At 37.5% G+C, this 22283-nt stretch overlaps 2 protein-coding genes across 2 annotated transcripts in view; both read left to right on the top strand.

The window, feature by feature from the left end:
- itgb5 (integrin, beta 5) overlaps positions 1 to 11332 on the top strand; it is a 36373-nt gene extending 25041 nt beyond the window's left edge. The window contains exons 11-15 of the mRNA XM_079618286.1: positions 3692 to 3914; positions 5064 to 5164; positions 7272 to 7391; positions 7609 to 7775; positions 8112 to 11332. Coding sequence (XP_079474412.1) covers positions 3692 to 3914; positions 5064 to 5164; positions 7272 to 7391; positions 7609 to 7775; positions 8112 to 8210 — 710 coding nt within the window. The 3' untranslated portion in view covers positions 8211 to 11332. The remainder of the gene's footprint in view (positions 1 to 3691; positions 3915 to 5063; positions 5165 to 7271; positions 7392 to 7608; positions 7776 to 8111) is intronic.
- A 3798-nt stretch (positions 11333 to 15130) lies between these two features.
- On the top strand, positions 15131 to 22137 carry tnfaip6 (tumor necrosis factor, alpha-induced protein 6). The gene is made up of 6 exons (XM_079618699.1): positions 15131 to 15379; positions 17916 to 18053; positions 18942 to 19103; positions 21040 to 21268; positions 21383 to 21423; positions 21551 to 22137. Exons 1-6 carry the CDS (start codon positions 15256 to 15258, stop codon positions 21670 to 21672), a joined length of 816 nt encoding a protein of 271 aa, XP_079474825.1. The 5' UTR covers positions 15131 to 15255; the 3' UTR covers positions 21673 to 22137.
- The last annotated feature ends 146 nt before the right edge of the window (positions 22138 to 22283 follow it).

The raw sequence follows: 22283 nt of genomic DNA on the forward strand, positions 1-22283 counted from the left end.
CTTTCATGTTCTAATCTTCTCTATATAATTATATCTCCCTCTGGTGGTAGCAAACACAGGTCATTGACTCCTCTATAAACTGAGAGGAGTGTGATGATACACTAGAATAGCTCAAGAATCTCATTTTAAATTATTTGAGTAAAAGTGAAATGAAGCGTGCAGCTAAAGTGTTGCAATATAAAGAGGAATGTTGTTTCAGAAGCTGGATGTACACTTCCTGTGGGACTACAGAGGCTAAAAGGGTCTTTGTCACAGGAAGGACAGGTCAGGGTCAGCATATCAGTCGACCAATAGCAATACACTGATGACAAATGGTTTCTGCAGGTCTGGAATGTAGCTTGTTGAAATAACATATTTTATACTGAATGGATTTAAATGTTTAAGTTATGCTTTTAAGGAAGCAAACAAAATATGTTGTTAAAGTAGAGGTCCTACATTTTAAACTTACAAATGGTGTAATTGTATAAATGGAGAATGCAAAAATCCATGATTTCCACCTTCATTTGCTCTGGATTTTCTTTTTTTGCAGGGAATTGTGCTATTTTTTAAATACTTTTAGTTAATGATAACAACACTGGTAATATGTGGTTTGCACAAGAAACTAGAACAAACATACACTCAAGCATGCAGACAGGAAATATTTAGACTGGTCACTTCCAGCCTTTGGAATTATTTTGCATTGGGAAGCTCAGCGTTATTTTTATTTTTTCACCTTTCCTTTCCACTTGAGTTTGGTGAATGAGCATGCTATCAATATGTTTCATGGCTCATTCATTAAAATTAATGAAGATTACAAGCCTACACATTTTCTTTCAAAAATACCTGTCAAGTTAATCTCAGTCTATTATTTAATGTTTGAGTCATTTAAAAGCAGGAAAAGGGACATTTTCATCACATAAGGATGGCTATGCCCTTCACAAAGACTTCACAGCAATAGAGCTCACGTTTACACTATTCAAACACTGGATTTTACAAGCTCAGACTCTGTGTTGACTGTGAAACTTTGCACCCTTAAATAAACCTGATACTTGCGGTCAACGGTAATTGACATATTTCAGTGCTTGCGTGGCTTTGGACTCACTCATGTGTGAATTTGTCGAGTTTGACTGTGGATGTGGTAGAAATGGGCTGAGGTTCATTCCCTGAGGCTTTCAAACATGGATCTGCCTTTCTGGCATGGCAACAGCACATTTATTCAGTGACCTAAATAAAAGACTGGATTCGGGAATGCTGGGAGAGCAGGTCTGCATCGATTCTCTTCTTATATTGGTAATACGGTTAATTTACAATAAGGTTCATTAGTTAACATTAGTTTACTAACTTGGTTAACATTAACTAAGAATGAACAATACTTCTACAACATTTATTAATCTTAGTTAATATTAATTTCAACATTTACTAATACATTATTAAATACAAAGGTTTTAGTTGTTAACATTAATGTACTGTAAACTATGAACAAACAATGAACCGCTGTATTTTTATTAACTAGCATTAACAAAGATGAACTAATAGTAACAAATGTATTGCTCATTGTTAGTTCATGTTAGTTAATACATATTATTTGTGTTAAGATTATGACTTCATATTTTACGCACTGAGCTAGAATATAAAGACTCTTGTTTCTGAATGTCAGTGGCAAACAAGGGATGCCTGTGAATGCTGTTATTTTAGAGTAACAGTACTACTGTCACACACACCTTTAGAAAGCAGGTGTGGAGAACACGCCACAACACGTCTTTGTTCATGGCAGATTTGTTCAGAGGGTCAGTTGTTCAGTAAAGGTGTACTCTGTGCTTACTGTCTCAAACAGAATACACCCCAAGGTGTGGCATATTACTTTTAACTATCAGGTCTTATATTACTCTCATAACCCTAACAGACTTGGACTAATACTTTATTAAAGGTCTTTGTTAGAAAGAAGGATTTTAATGGACGTTTTTTGTTCTATTAAAAATAAATGGGGAACTGGAAAACTCTGTTTGTCAGAGAAGAATTCAGTGGTTGCACATTCCTGGATTGTTTTTAGTTCTGCTGTGGCACCACAATGAAACATTTATTGTGTGGGAGCTGACCAGGTCTCAATGGGCCGTGCATGTGTATGTGTTTTTCACATATGTAGAGTCACATCTGATCATTCCTAAGAGTGTCATGTAACTTCATGCTTTTCTCACGAGAATCGTTTCAGACGGCATCTCCCACGGTAGTTCATGTTTCTTATCAGTAGCAGGTGTGAGGATGTGCTGTGTCTTTAAAGGGACACTTCACCCAAAACTTTCCCCATGTTTAGACAACCGTTTAGAAGTTTGAGGTCGTAAGATTTATTATTTAATGAAATGAGTCTAAGCTCATCGAGGCTGCATTTATTTGATCAAAAATGCTGTAAAACAGTACGGTTGTAAATTTGAATTACAAAATAATTATTCAAATAATTTTAAATAAAAGAATAAAATAATTTTAATGTTTTAAAATTAAAGTTAAGCAAAACATTTCTTCCGTGTCACATGATCCTTCAGAATTCATGCTGATTTGGTGCTCAAGAAACATTTCTTATAAATTGAGAACCAATATAAATGGTTAAAAAACTGTTATAAATAGGAGAAAATGTAAATGTTAAAAACATTTTGACCCCAAACTTTTGAATACTGTTATTCACTCCCATATTATTCCAACCCATATGCTGTTAATTTTCCTTGGAAAACATATTTTGAAGAACTGTGAAGCAGCTCTTGCCATACGACAGTAGAGAATATTACGTATTTCACTAATTTTAGGACATTTGCTTGACACCCTCTGGTCAACTGCATGAAGGTCCTCTTTCTCCAGAAAAAAAATTAATGCAACAACATGAGTATAAGTAAATGGTGGCAGAACTTGAATTTATGGGTAAACAATGACTTTCAATGCTGATGTTCTCATCTTTCCTGCAAGTTAATATGCCCAGCACAATGTGGAGACCTCTTTGGACTGCACAAAACTGCAACTATGGAGTATGTGCGCTTAATTTTTCCAACGTTTTCCAGTTCTTGTGCAATCATTGCTTTGAGGCTGCAGCGGCAGCTGATGCCACACCAAGTGTTCGCCACTGCTTTCAATCAGTTCACAGCTGTTTCGCCATGAAACCGTGTCTTGTTTTTACATCCTTTTCACAGTAAGACTGTTCACGTTTTCGTTTTCATACTCTACTTTATCATAATATAAACTTTCAGTCGGGTCATTCACACAGCGGCTAGTATAGCACATTGCCACATTTGCTTCAACACAGTGTTTTGCTCACGCTCTGTGATGGAGACACACGCCAAGAATCCTCGGAGTTGGAATGAGGAGATCTGCATGTAATCAGTGCACTGGAATGTGCTCGCCGTGGACAGAGAGACTTCAGAGAATGTGGGAGAAGTAGACAGCGGTCATCTTTGTGCCATGACGGAGAAATGTGGAACGCTTGTGTTTCCATTAATGTCAGTAAATGATGCAAACTCTCTGTGTGTGTGTGTGTGTGTGTGTGTGTGTGTGTGTGTGTGTGTATACAGCATTAATCGATTCTGAGAGGTCTTTGTGTTTAGACCTCTTGTCCACGCCAGTGAGTTAACCACATTTGTTAGTGCAGGATTTTTTGCACATAGCAGCTTTTTGACTGAATGTCACAAGTTATATAAAGTTTATTCTAAACCTATCTTTCCCTGTTTTCCAGGTCATGGGGAATGCCACTGCGGTGAGTGTAAATGCCATGCTGGTTATATTGGAGACAACTGTAACTGCTCTACAGAGACGGCTTCCTGTGTGTCGGACGACGGGAAGATCTGTAGTGGGCGGGGCAGCTGTGTGTGTGGGCGGTGCCAGTGCGCTGAGCCAGGGGCGTTTGGGGACACGTGCGAAAAATGTCCCACCTGTCCAGATGCCTGTGGAACAAAAAGGTATGTGACTGAGGATGCTCAAACTAACTTAACCAAAGCTGATTTATATGTATTTTCTGTTTCTAATGTAATGTTGTCTTTAAAAGTTTATACTTCATTGTTTAAAAGAAAAAATGGCTAGGGGATTTTTACTGCATATTGCAACCGATAGCATACTGTTTTGCAGCAATACATCCTTCTGTTTCTTTATATTGGTCCTTTCTGTTTCTAAAATGTAATTTGCTACATACTAGTCGCATTCCAGTGAGGATTGCATTACTTTGATAATATCTACACTATCAATCAAAAGCTTGGGGTCAGTTACGATTTTCTTAAAGAAATTAATACTTTTATTCAGTAAGGATGCATTAATTTGGTCAAAGGTGAGAATAAAGATATTTATAATGTTACAAAAGATTTCCAATTCAAATAACTGCTGTTCTTATGAGCTTTCTATTCATTAAAGAATTCTGAAAAAATGTACCAGTTTCCACAAAAATAAGCAGAACAACGGTTTTCAGCATTGACTATAATATGTTTCTTGATCACCAAATCTGGAATTTCACCTTTGCCATTAGAGTATTACATTACATTTGAAATATATTAAAATAGAAAACTTTTAAAAATTGCAATGGTATTTCACAGTATTTTCTGTACATTTTACAGACTCCAAACTTTCAAACAGCAGTGTATGTAACACCAAGATTTGCTAGGTTCTTTCAAACACGGGTATGAGCATGATGGTTCTGATATATATCAAAATTAATCTGTACTATTATTAACAAGTTACATTGAAAAGCACTTATGACCCACTTTGTCCTTCATAAATCATGAGTTCTTACTTAATGAGCTGAGCTTAATACTCAAAGACACTAGAAAGCAATTATAAACATATTTTTCACTAGTCCCATGTTAACATGTATACAGTTTAAATATTGTGGTTATACTGTCAGAACAGTATATTTTTATCTTCTGTGGCATTAGGAAACATGCCACATCAGATGTTATTCAAACTGCATACACATGGTCTCTATTAGATTGATCAAAGCTGACTGACAGGGTCTGAGATGTCTTTCCTTCATCGTTGACACTTGTTTAGACTCAATCCTGTCAAACTTTTTAGTATTGTTACTTATAGTTTGAATGATCTTTCTAAATGTTTCTCCTCAGGGAATGCATCGAGTGTCGTCTTTTTAACACGGGGAGACTGGCCGACAACCAGACCTGTCAGCGCATGTGCAAGGATGAGATCATGACTGTCGAAACCCTCAGTGAGTGCACACTCAGAAAGGGTTCGGCTAGTGTTTTGGGGACGCTTCTCTATCATTGTATCTCTCCACCCTGCACAGGAACATGTTTTCCTCTGAGAAAAACTTACTCATGAAAATGCATATGTGGATTTGGTGGAGTGTTTAAGCCAGGGGTGGGGAACGTTGGTCCTGGAGGGCCACTCTCTTGCAGAGTTAAGTTCCAACCCTAATCATACACACCTGAACAAGCTAATCAATGTCTTCAGGATCACTAAGGCTACAATCAGGTGAGTTTTTTTCAGGGTTGGAGCTAAACTCTGCTGGACAATGGCCCTCCTAGACCAACGTTCCCCACCCCTGGTTTAAGCTAAATAGCAAGATATTTTTAAAATGATGTCTTCCACTCATCAGTGCCATTTATCAAAACATGTTATTTAAAGCTTGTGCACGTGAGGAAGGAATTTTAATGTTTGTCATTTTCGTACCCCTGGTATAATAAAGCAAGCAGGTAAGTGAAGAAAATGTCTTGGCAGGATTTCACAACCCACAATCATTTTTGTTATACTGGTGGACACTCTTCACATCCTGATAGCAATCAATAATAAAAGGGGTCTAAATATTCAAATATGTACATATATCTTCTGTGGAAATCTCCGAACCAAAACAATTTCCATCCAATCATTGCATTCGGATAAGATGTCCTGCTGTGCGTTTATATGTTCTGAAGGACGCGTGGCTTTGGAGAGCGCTGTGAAGGGAGGGTGGACTCTCATGCTTTCAAAGCTAACTTAACTTGCTATTGCTAGCCTCTCCGCAATTGCCTATCCCACTTTCAGTGGTTCAATATGGCATCTTATTCAAAGATGAAACACTTCTGAGCATAAGGGTTCATTTACTTTTACTGTGAAACAAAAAAAAAAACATGACAACTGATCGCTTTTAAGTTATGTTGTTCATTTAATTATTTATTTTTTAGTCTTCACCGTTTTTTACATGGGATAGTCAAAGGGAGTAGATGGGATAATGAGATCGGAAAATTCTATCAACATGCACACTAACCGCCAGCCAATGTCATCAACACACTGTTTCCTTAACTTCAATCCGAGAGAGAACTTGAACCCAGCTGAAATCATGAAGGAGCTCAGTTCATCGATCTGTCTGTTTTCCCTCTCATCAGGACACACTGTAGGTCGAGCGCCGCAGTTTGTGCTTCCAGGTTATGAATGTGTTACTCGCAGCAGGGTGAAGCACAGTTTGTGGTGTATCATGGCCAGCTCTGTTTATGTTATTATCTGGAGAATGTGAGTCTGGACGGCTCTGCAACACTCACTGTTCTGTGTCCCACTGAGAAAGCCTGTGTTTACTGCACTTCCTCGCAACTCTGCCATTAATTCAAACCACTAATATGTCAAATGCACAAACTACTAAAGAATAGCACTTTGGAAAATTAATAAAATGTTTAGCTTTGTCATGTGGATCTTTTTTTATTTAGATTTTTATATTATATGTTTTGTTTTATTTATTTATAATTATTAATGTTTTATTAGAGTTCGAAAGCTATTGATAAAGTTTATGAGAACTTCTCCAGGGTTTTTATTACAGGTTTTATTGCAGGAGGCATTTTTGCATGGTTCGAGGAATGCATGAATGAATGTTTATTGTTGAGCAATATGATGCTGGACTCATTCTCTGAGATATTGCAGTGAAACATTCAGGATGCTTGTGAACTCTTTAAGGCCTTTCCATGTCGCCCCTAATTGTAAAAGAAGGCATTATAGATTTGATGTTTCACAACATTTCTCTGTCGTTTGAGTCAGCTGACTTCCTTAATGGACTCCACATGTGCATACCGGAAACTTCCAGCTCTTTTAGAGAAAGAGGCTCCATAGTTAAATGACTGTAAGGAAGGGAACGACTTCCTCTTTTTTTTTTTTTGTCTGGGATTTTAATTATGATAACATTTAAACATTTAATCTGGGTCCTTGAGGAATGCAAGGTCTGGTCCAAAAATAATTTCAGCATGTCAAGATTATGCTATTGTCTTGACATGTACTGCTTTATCGGTTTGTTTCCTCAGGCACAGTTTGAAAAGCTGTTATATTGAACCCAACTCCTCTCTCTGTTTCAGAAACGGATGCTCCCAACACCGTTCAATGCGTGTATAAGACCGAGAATGACTGCGTGATGAAGTTCACTTATTCCGAACATGCCAACGGCCAATCGGTCCTCACCGCTCTTAAAGAGCCAGGTCAGTATTTAGCACTACCTCTTTAATAAACTGCATCCTGAATCATGTTAAACACTCATCTTGAGGAAGTAGAAGAGAAGAATTTGATCAAAATAATATATATTTTTTGTTGTTGTTGTTGCTGCTGCTATTTCTGATTCAAACACTATTTCTAATGGGAAGGGTTTCAGCTAAACTTCACATCATACATTATGGCCATGCATTTGTGTGTTTACAGAATGTGCCGTTGCACCAAATGCCATGACTGTGCTTCTGGCAGTTGTTGGCAGTATCTTGTTGATGGGCATCGTGCTACTAGCCCTCTGGAAACTAGTCATAACCGTCCACGACCGGCGCGAGTTTTCACGCTTCCAAAGTGCACGTTCACGGGCGCGTTATGAGATGGTGAGAACTCAATCTACTGCACTGAGTTTGTTTGTTTTTTTTAATGGTAGTGTTGCTGCAGTCTAATGCATTCATATAGCACTGTTTGTAAGTTACCTAAAATGTAAATAGCTTGGACAGGCAAATCCATGCAATCACAAAAACAACTAGGCTTTGATTGAAACCATGAAGCTTTTTGGAAAACCTCAGTCAGCTGGGAGTGCAGATCAGTCATGATGATCATTCCAAGGCTGTGGTTCAAAGGCTCTGTTCGCTCTGCCCTTCTAACATGTGCATTTCAATGAACCCATCTGACCTATTTACTCTTCTGTATGTCTCTCCTTGTCTTCATCCTAGGCATCTAATCCGGTTTATAAACAGTCCATCCCCTCTCACCCAATGGAGACAGTTTTCCATATGCACAGTTCCAAGTCATGCAACGGAGGAGTTCACTGATCAACCTGCATTTGGACTGGGGGACATGGCAGGACCTGTCCAGCATACCTCTGCTCCACAGTGGAGGACAGAGAAAGCAAATTTAATGGTCTTTTGCAATGCAAACTTGTTTTTTGGTATTGTTTTCCTGAGGATTGTAACTGATCTTTATGCGGTTGGGTAATGAACGTTCATTGGTGAGCAACAGTTGGACACATGCCGAATATGAGAAGAGGATTGGCTCGACTAGTTGTCCAGAAACCTTCATGAGCAATGGACGTTGACCTGACGTGGACCGCTTTCTTGAATATAACTCTTAATTTTCTCCAGTTCTAACCATACCTCCTGCTCATTATGATCGATTTGCTGTGCAATGTGGTATAGGCAAAGAGACATTTTTTTCAAGTGTATATATTTAACAGTGTGCCTTTCCCAGCCGTTACACATTTTACATGAATTAAATGTATTTAGCACACGTACAGTAGTCACACACCTTAGAGTGTGCATAGAACACAACAAAAGGCTAAATTATACATCAGCTCTTAAATGAAGAGATGGGTACTAACATAACCAGAGCAATAATTCTCTTAACTCTTGTTTTGCACATTGTATATTAGGTTGAGGTTTTATCAAGTAAAGAAAGTAATGCCACCTACAATATTAGTATTTGGTGTATTGCCACAGGTTGCACATTTTTATAGTGATTTTCAACTGTACATTGTGATGCAATAACACTGCCTGCTGATAATTCAAGAGTGTCTCGTTTCTTTTTGGAACGATTACATTTAGCAGCTCCACACCCATCCCATCAGGACATGGACCAAGTAAAAAATTAGACACTGCACACCCATCTGCCAGTAAGAACTTCTGAGATTGACCCCATATTAATAGTCATGTTTGTGCATTATTAGGGGTGTTTTTGCGCTCAGTGCAATGGAAAATAACAAGGTCTAAGTTGAACTTTTTTAACATGAGCTCCTCATTTTTAGAATGCTGTCACACATGAAACACTGAATACATGCATATGTGCACATCATTATTTCTTAAAAATTCATGTGCCATCTTAATCTTTAATCAAAAGAATATTCCCTCCCTCTTGCAGTGACATCTCTTCTGTTCTCTGATGACGTGTTTACTGGCGCGAGGGCAGGACAACCTGTCACTCCCCATGGGAAAAATGAAGTCCAGCCCTACATGTTCTCTTATTCGAGAAGCCGTTTCACTTGGATATAAGCCACTATAGGGAAGAAAAAACGATTATAAAAATTCAGTTTAATGCAGACTTGAAACTACAAAATCCACTGTAAGAATTTATAGTGTTTCTGCACAGTGGATCACATTGTGAACAAAGGGTCATCAATTGTAGAACTGGAGCAGGTGAGGACCTGAGGACCATCTCAGACAATGAGTTTTTCAACTTTATTAGCATACAGACCACAGCTGTTACAACAGGAACAATTTCACTTACATTAGGGGTGGTAAACTGTCATGGGATAAAAGGTTTGAGATTTGGATGGTTTGGGTTTATTCACGTTCCGATTATCCCAAGGTGCTACCTGTACTTTGTCACTGCTACGCTGCAATAAACATCTTCACCAAGATCCTTATCATTTTTTTCTTACACATTTACATGCATAGTTTGATTTCAGTCAGACTAAAGCAATAATTTGTCTTTTTAATCTGTCGTGCAAATAATTAGTTCTGATGAAATTGGAGATTTTTTGCGGCTTTGTCCAGAATGTTTTTTTTTGCTTGATGCTAACAAAACATGTCAGCTCAGCAGGGAATGACACGAGCACCTTTCTCTAAGCTGATGGGAAAATCTGACTTAAAACTCAAGCAAGGTGACAGAAGCCCCTGATCTAAGCGGGCAGTGCACCTGGACTGGGTGAGGCGCTTAATTGGCTGAAGTTTTTGTACCATTTATTTATCATATTCTCCTGTGACTTTTGGTAGGTCAGATCAAATGGGCAGCTTGTTTTGAGCTTCAAAGGTGTGCATGTGGTACAGAAGTGTTTTTTTTTTTTTTTTTTTTACCTGCAGTGAAGGAGATTGGGAGTATAAATCAGCCATTGTGTGTGTGTTTTTGGTGACGTGTCTCAGGACAGGACTCATGTTAAGTTCTAGAGAGCAGCTGTGTTTGCTATGGGGAAAGTGCACGCCTTTCGAACCTATTTGAAAACCACTTTCAGTGTTGATTTACTGTGAAACCACATGAGACTGTCTCTAAGACATCTTAAAGAGTATTTTACCAGGGTCTTACATTTAAATGGTCCTCTGCGTGTAGAAGTTGTATTTGCTGTAAAAAAATATTTCTCCAAATCAAAATTTGGTGACACTTCCATCATTTCCATGTTCTCTTGTCACACAACACAATGGCTGACATTTTGAGCTGAGACTTGGGGTTGCAGAAGTACATGTGTATGGAGCTCCAGTGGTTCTTCCCTGTTGGGATGTCTACCCTATGGTTTGCACTTAAATCACATGTTCTCAGAGTTTGATGAACTGAATGCCGTTTTCCTCCCGAGCGAGCAGTGAGCCAGTATCAACAGCCAGAGCATTCAGACAGAAGTGAAGTCATGTCACTGGGAGAGGTCGCAGCTCTGAACACAAGAAGGGAAAGAGTTGAGTGTTTCGGTAACGTCTGAGACTTTAGGAGCTGAACAGCAACAGATGTGACTGTGAAGGTCTGATCTTCTGCCCCCTTGTGAAGTGTCTCTTGTTGTCCTTTCATGTATCTATTTCTCATTTCGTTCAAATAAATGGGTGGACTGAAGAATTTTAACATTTTAAAGTAAAAAAAAAAAAAAAAAAGATTGTAAACTATTTTTAGGTCACTAATTAGTAACTATTATAAGTGATTTGTGACCATTGGTCATGTTATTTTGAACTGACAGAAGTTCTTCCATTGAAGAGCAAGATTCTCATTTTTATCATTCTTATTTTTGTGTTATTTCTGATACATTTACAGTTTTTTAGGATTCTTTGATTCATAGAAAGTTCAAAATTATACATTTCTAAAGTTTTGACTGTCACCTCTGATCAAATGTATGCATCCTTACGGAACAGAAGTATTAATTTCTTTCAAAAAACTAAAATAATAAAAAACATACATGACAGTATAAATGCAGTTATCAACCTATAAATGTGTCAAATGTGTCTTTCATTTCCTTCAGTGTCCTTCATTTCCAGGGAGATGTGATAACTGCCAACATTAATCTTTACTGGAATGTAAAGTATGTCCTGCAGCACTGAGGTCTGATACTCATCTAATGAGTCTGTGACAGTGAAGGAATTTACATCCACTCTGTTTGATTCAGAGTGAAGTTGGCGTGAGCCACAGAAAGCTCATATTCAGCACTGGTGATCAATCATTTGTGATGCAAATGATTTTTGTAAACTGAGCCCTACTCACCTTGTTTTTAGGTGCCATTGGTATGTTTATCTATAAATAATCATGGTATTTCAGAGACTTTTGTCTTAATTTTGTCTTTGTCAGTAACATTCACAGGTCCAAATCTCAATTGTCCCTCAATGAAGTCAATAAATCAACCCTTTTTATGCCAGTATACTTTCATTGCCATAAGCAGATCTTTAATGTGATCCAAAAGGAAGTACAACACTGTGTCCTGCTCACATTATCTGCTGTAACATTGAATCATCACACAAATACTTATATCAGTCCAGATTTATTTAATTTAGTTTGAACTAGATTTTAAAAAATTAACAAGATTGACTGAAAATGAAATGCTTTTAAATCATAGAGCCTAGAGACTTCCATTTTTTCGACATAATTATTGCAATGACTAATGACACTACAGTTTTGTAACATAATGGGAAAAAAGAACAAGAAAAAAGACTATTTTACAGAACATGTTCTTAGGGAATAAGGATATTTTGTGCGTTTATGGAAGGAAATATAGAAGAATGAGTTGCTCTGTCCTATAGCACCATCTACTGGAGGAAGTGTCATAGTGCATGTCCACAGGCCTCAACTTTTATTCTGCTCTTATAGTGTTCAAATTGTGATTAAGTAAATAAATAAATATGAATGGTATTAAGAGTCGTCTATTCAACTCATGTGCTGTATTCTAACTCGTATCTTCTGAAGACATACAGTGTGGAGAACAAGTAGATACACTGCCGATTTTGCAGGTTTTCCTACTTACAATAGCATGTAGAGGTCTGTCATTTTTATCATGGGTACACTTCAACTATGAGAGACGGAATCCAGAAAATCACATTGAATAATTTTAAATAATTAATTTGCATTTTATTGCATGACATAAGAATTTGATCACCTACCAACCAGTAAGAATTCCGGGTCTCACAGACCTTTCGTTTTTCTTTAAGAAGTCCTCCTGTTCTCCACTCATTACCTGTATTAACTGCAGCTGTTTGAACTCATTACCTGTATAAAAGACACCTGTCCACACACTCAATCAAACAGACTCCAACCTCTCCACAATGGCCAAGACCAGAGCTGTGTAAGGACATCGGGGATAAAATTGTAGACCTGCACAAGGGGCTTCAGGACATTAGGCAAGCAGCTTGGTGAGAAGGCAACAACTGTTGGCGCAATTATTCGAAAATGGAAGAAGTTCAAGATGACGGTCAATCTCCCTCGTTCTTGGGCACCATGCAAGATCTCACCTCATGGGGCATCAATGATCATGAGGAAGGTGAGGGATCAGCCCAGAACTACACGGCAGGACCTGGTCAATGCCCTTAAGAGAGCTGGGACCAAAGAAAACCATTAGTAACACACTACGCTGTCATGGATTAAAATCCTGCAGCGCACGCAAGGTCCCCCTGCTCAAGCCAGCGCATGTCCAGGCCCGTCTGAAGATTGCCAATGACCATCTGGATGATCCAGAGGAGGAATGGGAGAAGGTCATGTGGTTTGATGAGACAAAAATAGAGCTTTTTGGTCTAAACTCCACTCGCTGTGTTTGGAGGAAGAAGGATGAGTACAACCAAAAACACCATCCCAACCGTGAAGCATGGAGGTAGAAACATCATTCTTTGGGGATGCTTTTCTGCAAAGGGGACAGGACGACTGCACCGTATTAAGGGGAGGATGGATGGGGCCATGTATCGCAAGATCTTGGCCAACAACCTCCTTCCCTCAGTAAGAGCCTTGAAGATGGGTCGTGGCTGGGTCTTCCGGCATTACAACGACCCGAAACACACAGCCAGGGCAGCGAGTACCTATAAATATTACAGATTTCTACATACTTTGTAAGTGGGAAAATCTGCAAAATCGGCAGTGTATCAAATACTTGTTCTCCCCACTGTATGTTAGCTATGGGTTTGAGACCTTAATGATGACAGATTGTAAGTGAGCTATTCTGAGCGAGACATAAGTGACTCATTTGGAGTGTGTGAGGGAGAATGTGGGCTTGGGTGTATTGGTTGGTGCGTCTTTGTGGTTTCTACCATGGTGTAGACTTAAGCAGGATGTTGTGTCATGGAATTATGTCATTGAAATTATGATTCTCTCTTCCAGAAAGGTTAAGGCAGGTTTAGGTCAGAGACAATGTGACCTGGAAAAGATCAGCTTTGACACAAGTTTCTTTGTTCAGTAGTATATGTAATTTCTGTGAAGTTCACTAAATAAGCAGATGGTGTTGAACTCACATCCAACTGACCTTTTCCTGTGCCACAGTACAACATCTTTTTTCTTCTTCTACATCCTATCCACTTTTAGTAAAGAATTACGACCTCATATATAAAGGCCAGCACGGTAAACTGTTAATCTGGAAGCAATTAAGTAGGGCAAGTTTAATATACTGTATATTCTGTTTGATGAAATTATCTAATGGAGTGATCTAATCATTTATTCACTAGTCTCATAATAAAGTATGGCATACAAGCCAAAATGAATATCATCAGTTGTTTTTATCCCATCATTGAAACTGATAAATGTTCAGAGTTCCCGGCTGAACTTTTCTTTGGCAGTTTTCATGTCTTTTGGGGTGTGTAGGCCTTTCCCAGAGTCACAGATTAGAAATGGCCTGTATTAAACCACAAAATGAGCTAGACAGTGTTCCAGTATGGCATGAGGGAGGAATGGAAATAACCGTTTTCAATTCATGTAGTAGGCAGGACTATGAAACAACACTTCTTAAATTGAAGTCGGAGTACAACAGACGGATGTTATTTTGTTATTTTGATGTTATATGTCTATGTTGCAAAAATAAATTGCATTTAAAAATAGTTAAAAATAGTTTTATCCCATGCAGAGACCTCAATGATGTAATTTTACATTTAAATATATATATATAGCCTATATAGCCTATATATATATATATATATATATAGCCTATATTATTTATATATATATATATATATATATATATATATACATATTAAAATATATAGGCTGTATATTGTTAGGCTATTTTGACATTTTTATGTATTTTTTATGTATTTTATATAATATTCGCTATAAACAAAGAAAATATATTTTCATCAGACTGGAGAGGAAGTCTCTGAGGCCTATAGATTAAAAAAATTGAGCTGTCTTAATATTAAAATCTGAGATCTGTGAAGTTACAATGTTTCAATTAAAGTGTAGCAGAGATTTCATCAGGCTACTTCACGCTCTTGCCATTACACGTTTTTCATTTTAAAACCATGCCTTCTGGCATTTGAATGTTGCTAAATATGTTACCCAAGCATTCAATAAAAAAGTATAAAAAAAAAGTTACTTGGAAAAGTAATTTGCAATCCAAGTTACTTTTTTGAATACTTTTTTTATTGAATGGTTAACTATTGACTATTGCTTGACTATTTTTCTTAATGGACGCAAACCAATAGTTCATAATTTATTTATTATAAAGTAGTAGCCGTTGCCGTATAATAAGCTTATTCTAGCAGGGCATATATGGCTCTGCTCTGGGGTCTTCCCCGATCCAGCCCTCCGCAAAATCGTCATCATTTACTAAAATCACACGTCAGACCACACCTAACGGAGTCGAGTAGGCAGGAGAACCATTTAAAGTTGGCTTGCGCATATTGTGTTTCACACAGTTCATTGCGTGACAGCTGCACTAACATCTGTATGATCCGCTGCGGAGTGAGAGAGATGCGCGTGTTAACGGCTGTATTCGCCGTTATATTTGTCCTGAAGGAGACTGAAGCTTGGGGTTACAAGAATGGAGTACTGCACAACTCTATCTGGCTGGGTAATTATTTCACTTTCCTTACTGTTGATCCAAAACTGTGTGTAGAAACAGTGACATGACAATATTTTAAAACTAATGTTTCTTTCTTTCTTGGTTTCCCCTCAGAAACTATATAATGATTTTAAAAAGCAAAATCTTTCATTTACTGTTCAACAGAGTTTATGTTCTACAACTATTATACTGCATGTGTTGTGTGCATTTCCATATGAGAGGCTCATTTAGGCTGATAGTGCAGCCAGTCTGGGACCTTGTAAACACAGCAGGGAAATGACTTCATTCTGTTACTGTGTACTGCAACTTACCCCAGGGCACCTCAAAACACTTTCAGCAGGATCCAAGAAACTCACAGGCATTTCTCCTAGATTAGAGTTGTTTGGTAAGACACAGGAAAGCACAATCTGAATTTGATAGCTATAGCATTTCACTCTTTTCCCACGTAAAACCAACATTTACCAATGTTTTAGTTGTAGCCAACTGTGATTTGGGTTAAGCCATTTAAATAAGTAAATAGTGTGCGAATTGTGGGGATAAATAGTAGGCTATATGACTGGAACCACACACACACAAAAAGGTTTTGAATTTATAGAAGTAACTTTTCAAGAATTAACTTTACATTTAGTAGGTAGGCTACTACATATAGTGATAAAATATTAGAAACAAAATGATATTAGCCTTCTTGTTGTGCTTCATCAAAGTACGCCTGAAACTTAGGAAAGTTGATAATGGTTACCTCAGATGAACCACTTCTGCTCAATGCGATCTAGGCCAATAGACCTTTACCGCCAAAGAAACAAGCACGCAGCCCTCTTTAGAATTTAGTTTGAACTTCCATTTTTGCGGTAGCTCTGTGTATTCCATGGCATCTCTGCCAAAGAGTCTTTAGCTGGTGAAGTGGATTTATTAATGAAAGTTATCATGAGCATTGTAATGTTTGAAGCAGATGAGAAATGTCAATAGACCGGGAAGATGTTAAAACGAGCGGTTCATTCATAAATCCGTAAGATCTTTCCTTCATGCTGTGGAAATACAAATCGGAAGACAACACGGGTGCAGTGCTGAAAAGGGGCGGGGCTACATAACTTCTATAGATCTATATTATAGACCAATTTGGAGTCAACGTCATGGTTACATCATTTGCAGGTGTGTGCGCATTGTGGTGGCAGAAAAACATTTGTAAAAAGTGGAGGAAAATGGGCCAAATCCACGGAATAAGAGAAAACATTTCTTGTTGTGCCTTTGGATTTCAGAATCGGAATGCAAAAAAAGGTCTTCATATCCATAGAATACCATCGTCGAAGACGCTAAACTATAAGTTTATCTCTGTAAAGCAGCTTTGAAACAATATACATTATTAAAAGCGCTATATAAATGAAGATGACGCTCTGTGACGCCACTGGACTGTTGAAACATGCGATGCCATTAAAGCATGGATTTGATGTAAACATAGATCTACATAATAGTTATAGGGGCATAATAGCTTTACAGTTACAGCATTAAATAATATTTAAACCTATAACTGTTTATTTTTGTAACATTTAAACAACATTTTTAGGCCTATCTCACAATTCTGACTTTTTTCTTGCAATTGCGAGTTGATATCACAGTTCTGAGGGGGGAAAAGTCAGAATTGGTGGATATAAACCTGCAATTCTGTGGGAAAAAGACAGAATATTGAGTTTATATCTTGCAGTTCTGATATTTCTTCTGAAAAAAAGTAAAAATTGTGAGATATAAACTCGAAATTACCTTTTTATTGTTTTATGACGTGGCTTCCAGAGTGCTGCAGAACTGTCATTTTCTGCCACCAGGTAGACTCCGCCCACAAAATACTCATCAATGTTTGCAAACACCCAAATGGTCTATAGACCTATTGACTATTAGTTAATCAGAGCACGTGAGCTGTAATTTCAGTGTGCTCTCACTAACTAGTTGCAGAACTTCTATCAAATGTTTAAAAACTCTGCTGAAAACTAATGTTACTTGTGGTGGCAAAGTGGCTTGACAACTACAACACATCTGAAAACACTTAGGGCTAAACAAGCTACAGTATCTCTCTACATTCATTCTTCAAATGAGTCTCCCATTATGGGATTTTCTCAGAGACATGTTTGGAGCTCACTAATGGTTGCAGTCTTCTGGAAACCTGGATGTTTGAGGCCAACACAGTAAAATCACTGGCTTATAACTCATTTGAGACGGGATCCAACTTCTTCAAGGTTATGCATGCATGCGTGCTTAAAAACAACTGCAAAACAGCATGATGTTCTGTGAGGTAAAAAGAGGCCTCATCTGGTTTAGTAATCTTAGCAACAGAAACTGGATGCGCATCATATTTGTCCCTACGTATTCAGGATGTCCTGCACAGTAAATGTTGGGTAAAACCTTCTAAAATAAGTTTCTTGTTTTAGTTCTGATGTAATTTAAGTAGACAGGCAGAATCATTGTTCTGAGACGCTGAACAGACCCAGATAACTTCACATGAGTCCTCGAAGCTGATAGTGTTGCCAAATGAGACCCATCTTCTCTCTCCTTACAGAGCAAGCAGCTGGAGTTTACCACCGCGAATCTCGCAAAGGAAGATATCAGCTGACGTATAAGGAAGCCAAGGCTGTGTGCAAATTTGAGGGGGGGGCTCTTGCTACGTATGATCAACTGGAGGCTGCTCGACAAATTGGTTTGTATCACACTTACAAATCTCACGTGGATCAGATGTCAAAAGAAACAGATAGAGAGGGTCTGGACCACGGCATAAGTGTTGAAAGCTGAGCAAGTCCTGTAACTTGAATCTCATTGAATAGGTTTTATTGTAAAACAGTATTTAATCAGAAACTATTTTGAATCTGTCAGCCAGCAGAATGATTATCAACGTTCTCACAGTTGGATTTATTAAATATGTGCACCCATCATATAAACAAAGCAATGGACATTCCCCAGTGCCACCCAGTGTTTTGTTTAACTGTAAAAGTCATTGTCATGTGTTGCCTGAGCAGTAACACCTGTTTTCTTGTAAGATGACTCCCCTTTCTTTGCGGTAAGAGTAAATTTTATCCAGACTTGAGCTCCGATCAGTAATGACAACATTTTGTGGTTAGTACAGGCCTATGGCACTCTTTGCAGGAGGTCTGCTTTGCTTTCTTTTTTTCATCTCTGTTTTGCAGCCTTCAAAATGTGCCCATGGCTCCTCTGAACACAAGAACCCTTTATTCTTCATGCCCTCGAAAAAGACGAATTTCCTTCAATTATTATTAGCTTTGTCATAGAGAACATTTTATATTCAGTCTCTGCAGAATCTGTTTGTGAAATACTGCAGATGCAATAATATGAACATTGAGAAAAATAAATTATGGAAATTTACATTATAGCTACTGTAGCCTATATTTTTATAATTTTAATGTATTATTTATAAACATAATTTATCATTGTTAATATTGCATTTGGTCACATTTAATTCATTATTAGTTGAATTTCTAATTAATTGAATTTGAGATAATTTAATATTAATGTAAAAAAAAAAAACTTAGAAAGATGTATTAAACTAAAAGATACTGTCTTTCTCCCAAAGGGTTCCACGTGTGTGCCGCTGGATGGTTTGACAAAGGACGTGTGGGCTATCCGATTGTTAAACCTGGCGGTAACTGTGGTTTCGGGAAGGTTGGAATCATTGATTATGGATACCGGCTCAACAAAAGTGAAAAGTGGGATGTCTACTGCTATAACCCTGAGGGTGAGTTTGAGAGGTGGCAGATAGGCAAATCTGGGGGGATTTAGTCATACAAAGAGAGATTTGGAATCAACAGATATTTGTTTTTACAAAGTAGTGGCACAAATCAGAGGTCTGTCAAACTTTCCCTGAAATCTATCCAGGGGTTCATTTCCCGTACAGCGGCGTAACTCACTGCTTTACTACCATAGTATGATGCATAGTTTAATATATAAACTAGCTAGTCAAGACAAACGACTGTTTCCCGAAGCTGTACTGTTGCATATTTGCCGTTCAGCCACGTTGGTTAATGATGTCACACTGGTGATGGAGTAATAACTTATTTTAATTAATTAGTTTGAGAACTGATTAATGCCAGATTTTATAAATCACAGAAATGGCATCTGAGGACTAATTCTCTTTTTTCTCAGTTATTTTGCTTTATTTCCAGATTCAATCAGGCTTCTTACTAGAGCACGCACATGCGTTTTCTTCAAAAACGGAGATTTAAGGGTACGTTTACCCGACAATGGTGTACTAAAAACGGAAAAGATTTTCCTTTACTTTTTTCGCGTACGGACGACAACTTTATCAAAACAATCCCGGTTCACAAGGATCCGTGAACTATGACAAGAAACTATGCTTCTAACCAAAGATCAATAGCTGTCGAAACCAACTTTGTGATGCTGTTTGCGAATGTTTGTTGAAACTTTGGTTTTGGGATGATGATAACTATGGAACTTGCAACCATAGTTGGCTAACAATGATTTTGGGAAACACCTTTAACTGGGACTGAAATGTAGTCATTAGGTATAAATCTCCATAGGTTAAAGACCCTTTCTTAATATCATTATTCAGACTTTAATTGGTCTATAAATTATAAGGGTGGGATAAATTGTGGTCTAGACAAAGACAACCATGACTAAACATTGAGGGGGAAAGGTGATGTCTGTTTTATGGCACACGATGACAGATGGAATCGCAGCACAGGGCATTGTTCATGTTTTCCCTGGCTGTCTCTCTTGTGTGAATATGAGTCTAATGATAAATGTTTCTCACTGTGAGTAATCTAAACGAAGCCCTGTGAAAGTTTCACAAGGTTTGGTAATGTTTTACCATAAACCAAGCTGAGTTTGTGACTGGCTCTTTTCTCCTGATTTATCATAATGAGCCAGTGAAGAAATTCTCCCTATGGAGAGCTTGAGTCAGCACTGCAGTGATCTCAAAGAGAAGTCAGAGAGTAAATGGTGACCACACACTTTCAGGTTGAGATGTCCTGTGAAAGACGTTGGCATTGAAATGTTTTGTCTTTTAGACATGGCATTCAAAGTAAGCTCTCAATCGATCATATAAGCAGTCATTACACCTGACTGTCATCTCATCTGATGAAACTGTTAACAGATCAACACACACACGTTTTTTTTTCTTTTCATGTTTTATGGGAACGATCCATAACCCTACCCCTAAACCTATCCATCCCAGAAAACTTTCTGCATTTTTACATTTGCAATACACTTAACTCAATACTTATCAGCTGTTTTCTTCATGGGGACCAAAACATTTTCACACAAGGACAAGGATTTTGGATATTGCCATCTTTGTGGGGATATTTTGTCCCAATAATGGAATGCCTGAAACACACACACACACACACACAATGTTGGGAATACCTGAAACACACACACGCACGCACGCACGCACGCACGCACGCACGCACACACACACACACACACACACAGACAAACATGATGGGTTGGCTTATTTAATAAATAAATAAATAAACACATTTATAATAAATTACAGTAATACAAATTTAAAGTCTAAATTTAGTCTGTATCCAGTTTGTACCCCTTTATTCATTAGATTTTTTATTTATTGATATTAATTTATTCGTTTGATTTTTCATTGATTAATATTTATTTATGTATTAATTCGTACACCGTTTGTACTGACTTTGCAGCAAAGGAGTGTGGAGGAGTGCACACAGATCAGGAGAAGGTTTTAGATTCTCCTGGTTATCCAGAAGACTACCAGGATGAGCAGATTTGCTACTGGCACATTCGTGTGCGCTTCGGCCAGAGAATACGCCTGCAATTCCTAGACTTTGACGTTGAGGAGGACACGGCGTGCCTCAGTGATTATCTGGAGATCTATGACAGCTATGATGATGTTTCAGGTTTTGTTGGAAGGTAAATAATATTATTATTACGTTTATTATTATTCACTATAGAGAGTTTACAATTTAACAAAAAAAAAAAAGTAATCCAAAAATAATAGAATACATTTGTGTAATTTCTGGATAGATACTGTGGGGATGAACTTCCAGAGGACTTCATAAGTACAGGTATGTTGTTGTTGTCATTTTAAGTTCAAAACTTTTATTATTATCTTTTAGAAATTCATGCTTCTTTATGGTAAGTGAGCTAGAGATCAGAGATGGTATCTTTGTTTCTGTGTTGTCTCTTGCTCAGGAAACGTCATGACTCTGAAGTTCCTCTCTGATTCTTCTGTGACGGCTGGAGGGTTTCAGCTACAGTACATCGCTGTGAACTCCTCTCTGCTCTTTGAAGATCATGCTGACACCTTCTCTTGACCACTGTTTAATACACCAATCACACTTCTTTTTACAAGTGTATATATATATTGCTTCTTTAACTACAGTGCAATATTACTGTAAAGCTAATAATAATCACAAATGTAGGTGTATGGGCCTGTGAACATTTCAAAAACTCTATTAAAACTGCAGATTTTCAAAATTGTATTTAATATTTTACAGTGTTTTAATGTGACCAACATTTAACCAAAATAAATACATTGAAATCTCTTGGTTTTAGAAATAAACCCCTTGGAAATATAAGGTTTAAAGGACGTGCATATTTTTGTGTGAAGTGCATTATTTCCTTTTAAAATAATTTGATAAATTCATGACAAATTTAAATAATACTTATTATTTTACCAAACATAATTTTGTTATTTTAATTTAAACCCTCAAAATGTCAGGTGGTGCAACTAAAACTTTGTCTTAATAAAAAAATAATAATAAAAAATTCAACTTCACACTATGGCATCATTTTAGGTTTGAAACCTTTCATATAAACAAATGTGATAAATATCAGTATTTTTAAATCTGTTGAGATAATTGAAAAACTTTTAATATAAAAATATTTATATTCTCAAATGTCAGGGTGGCACAACTGCAAACAT

This window comes from Phoxinus phoxinus (genome assembly GCF_949152265.1).
Source record: "Phoxinus phoxinus genome assembly, chromosome: 7".
NCBI lineage: Eukaryota > Metazoa > Chordata > Actinopteri > Cypriniformes > Leuciscidae > Phoxinus > Phoxinus phoxinus.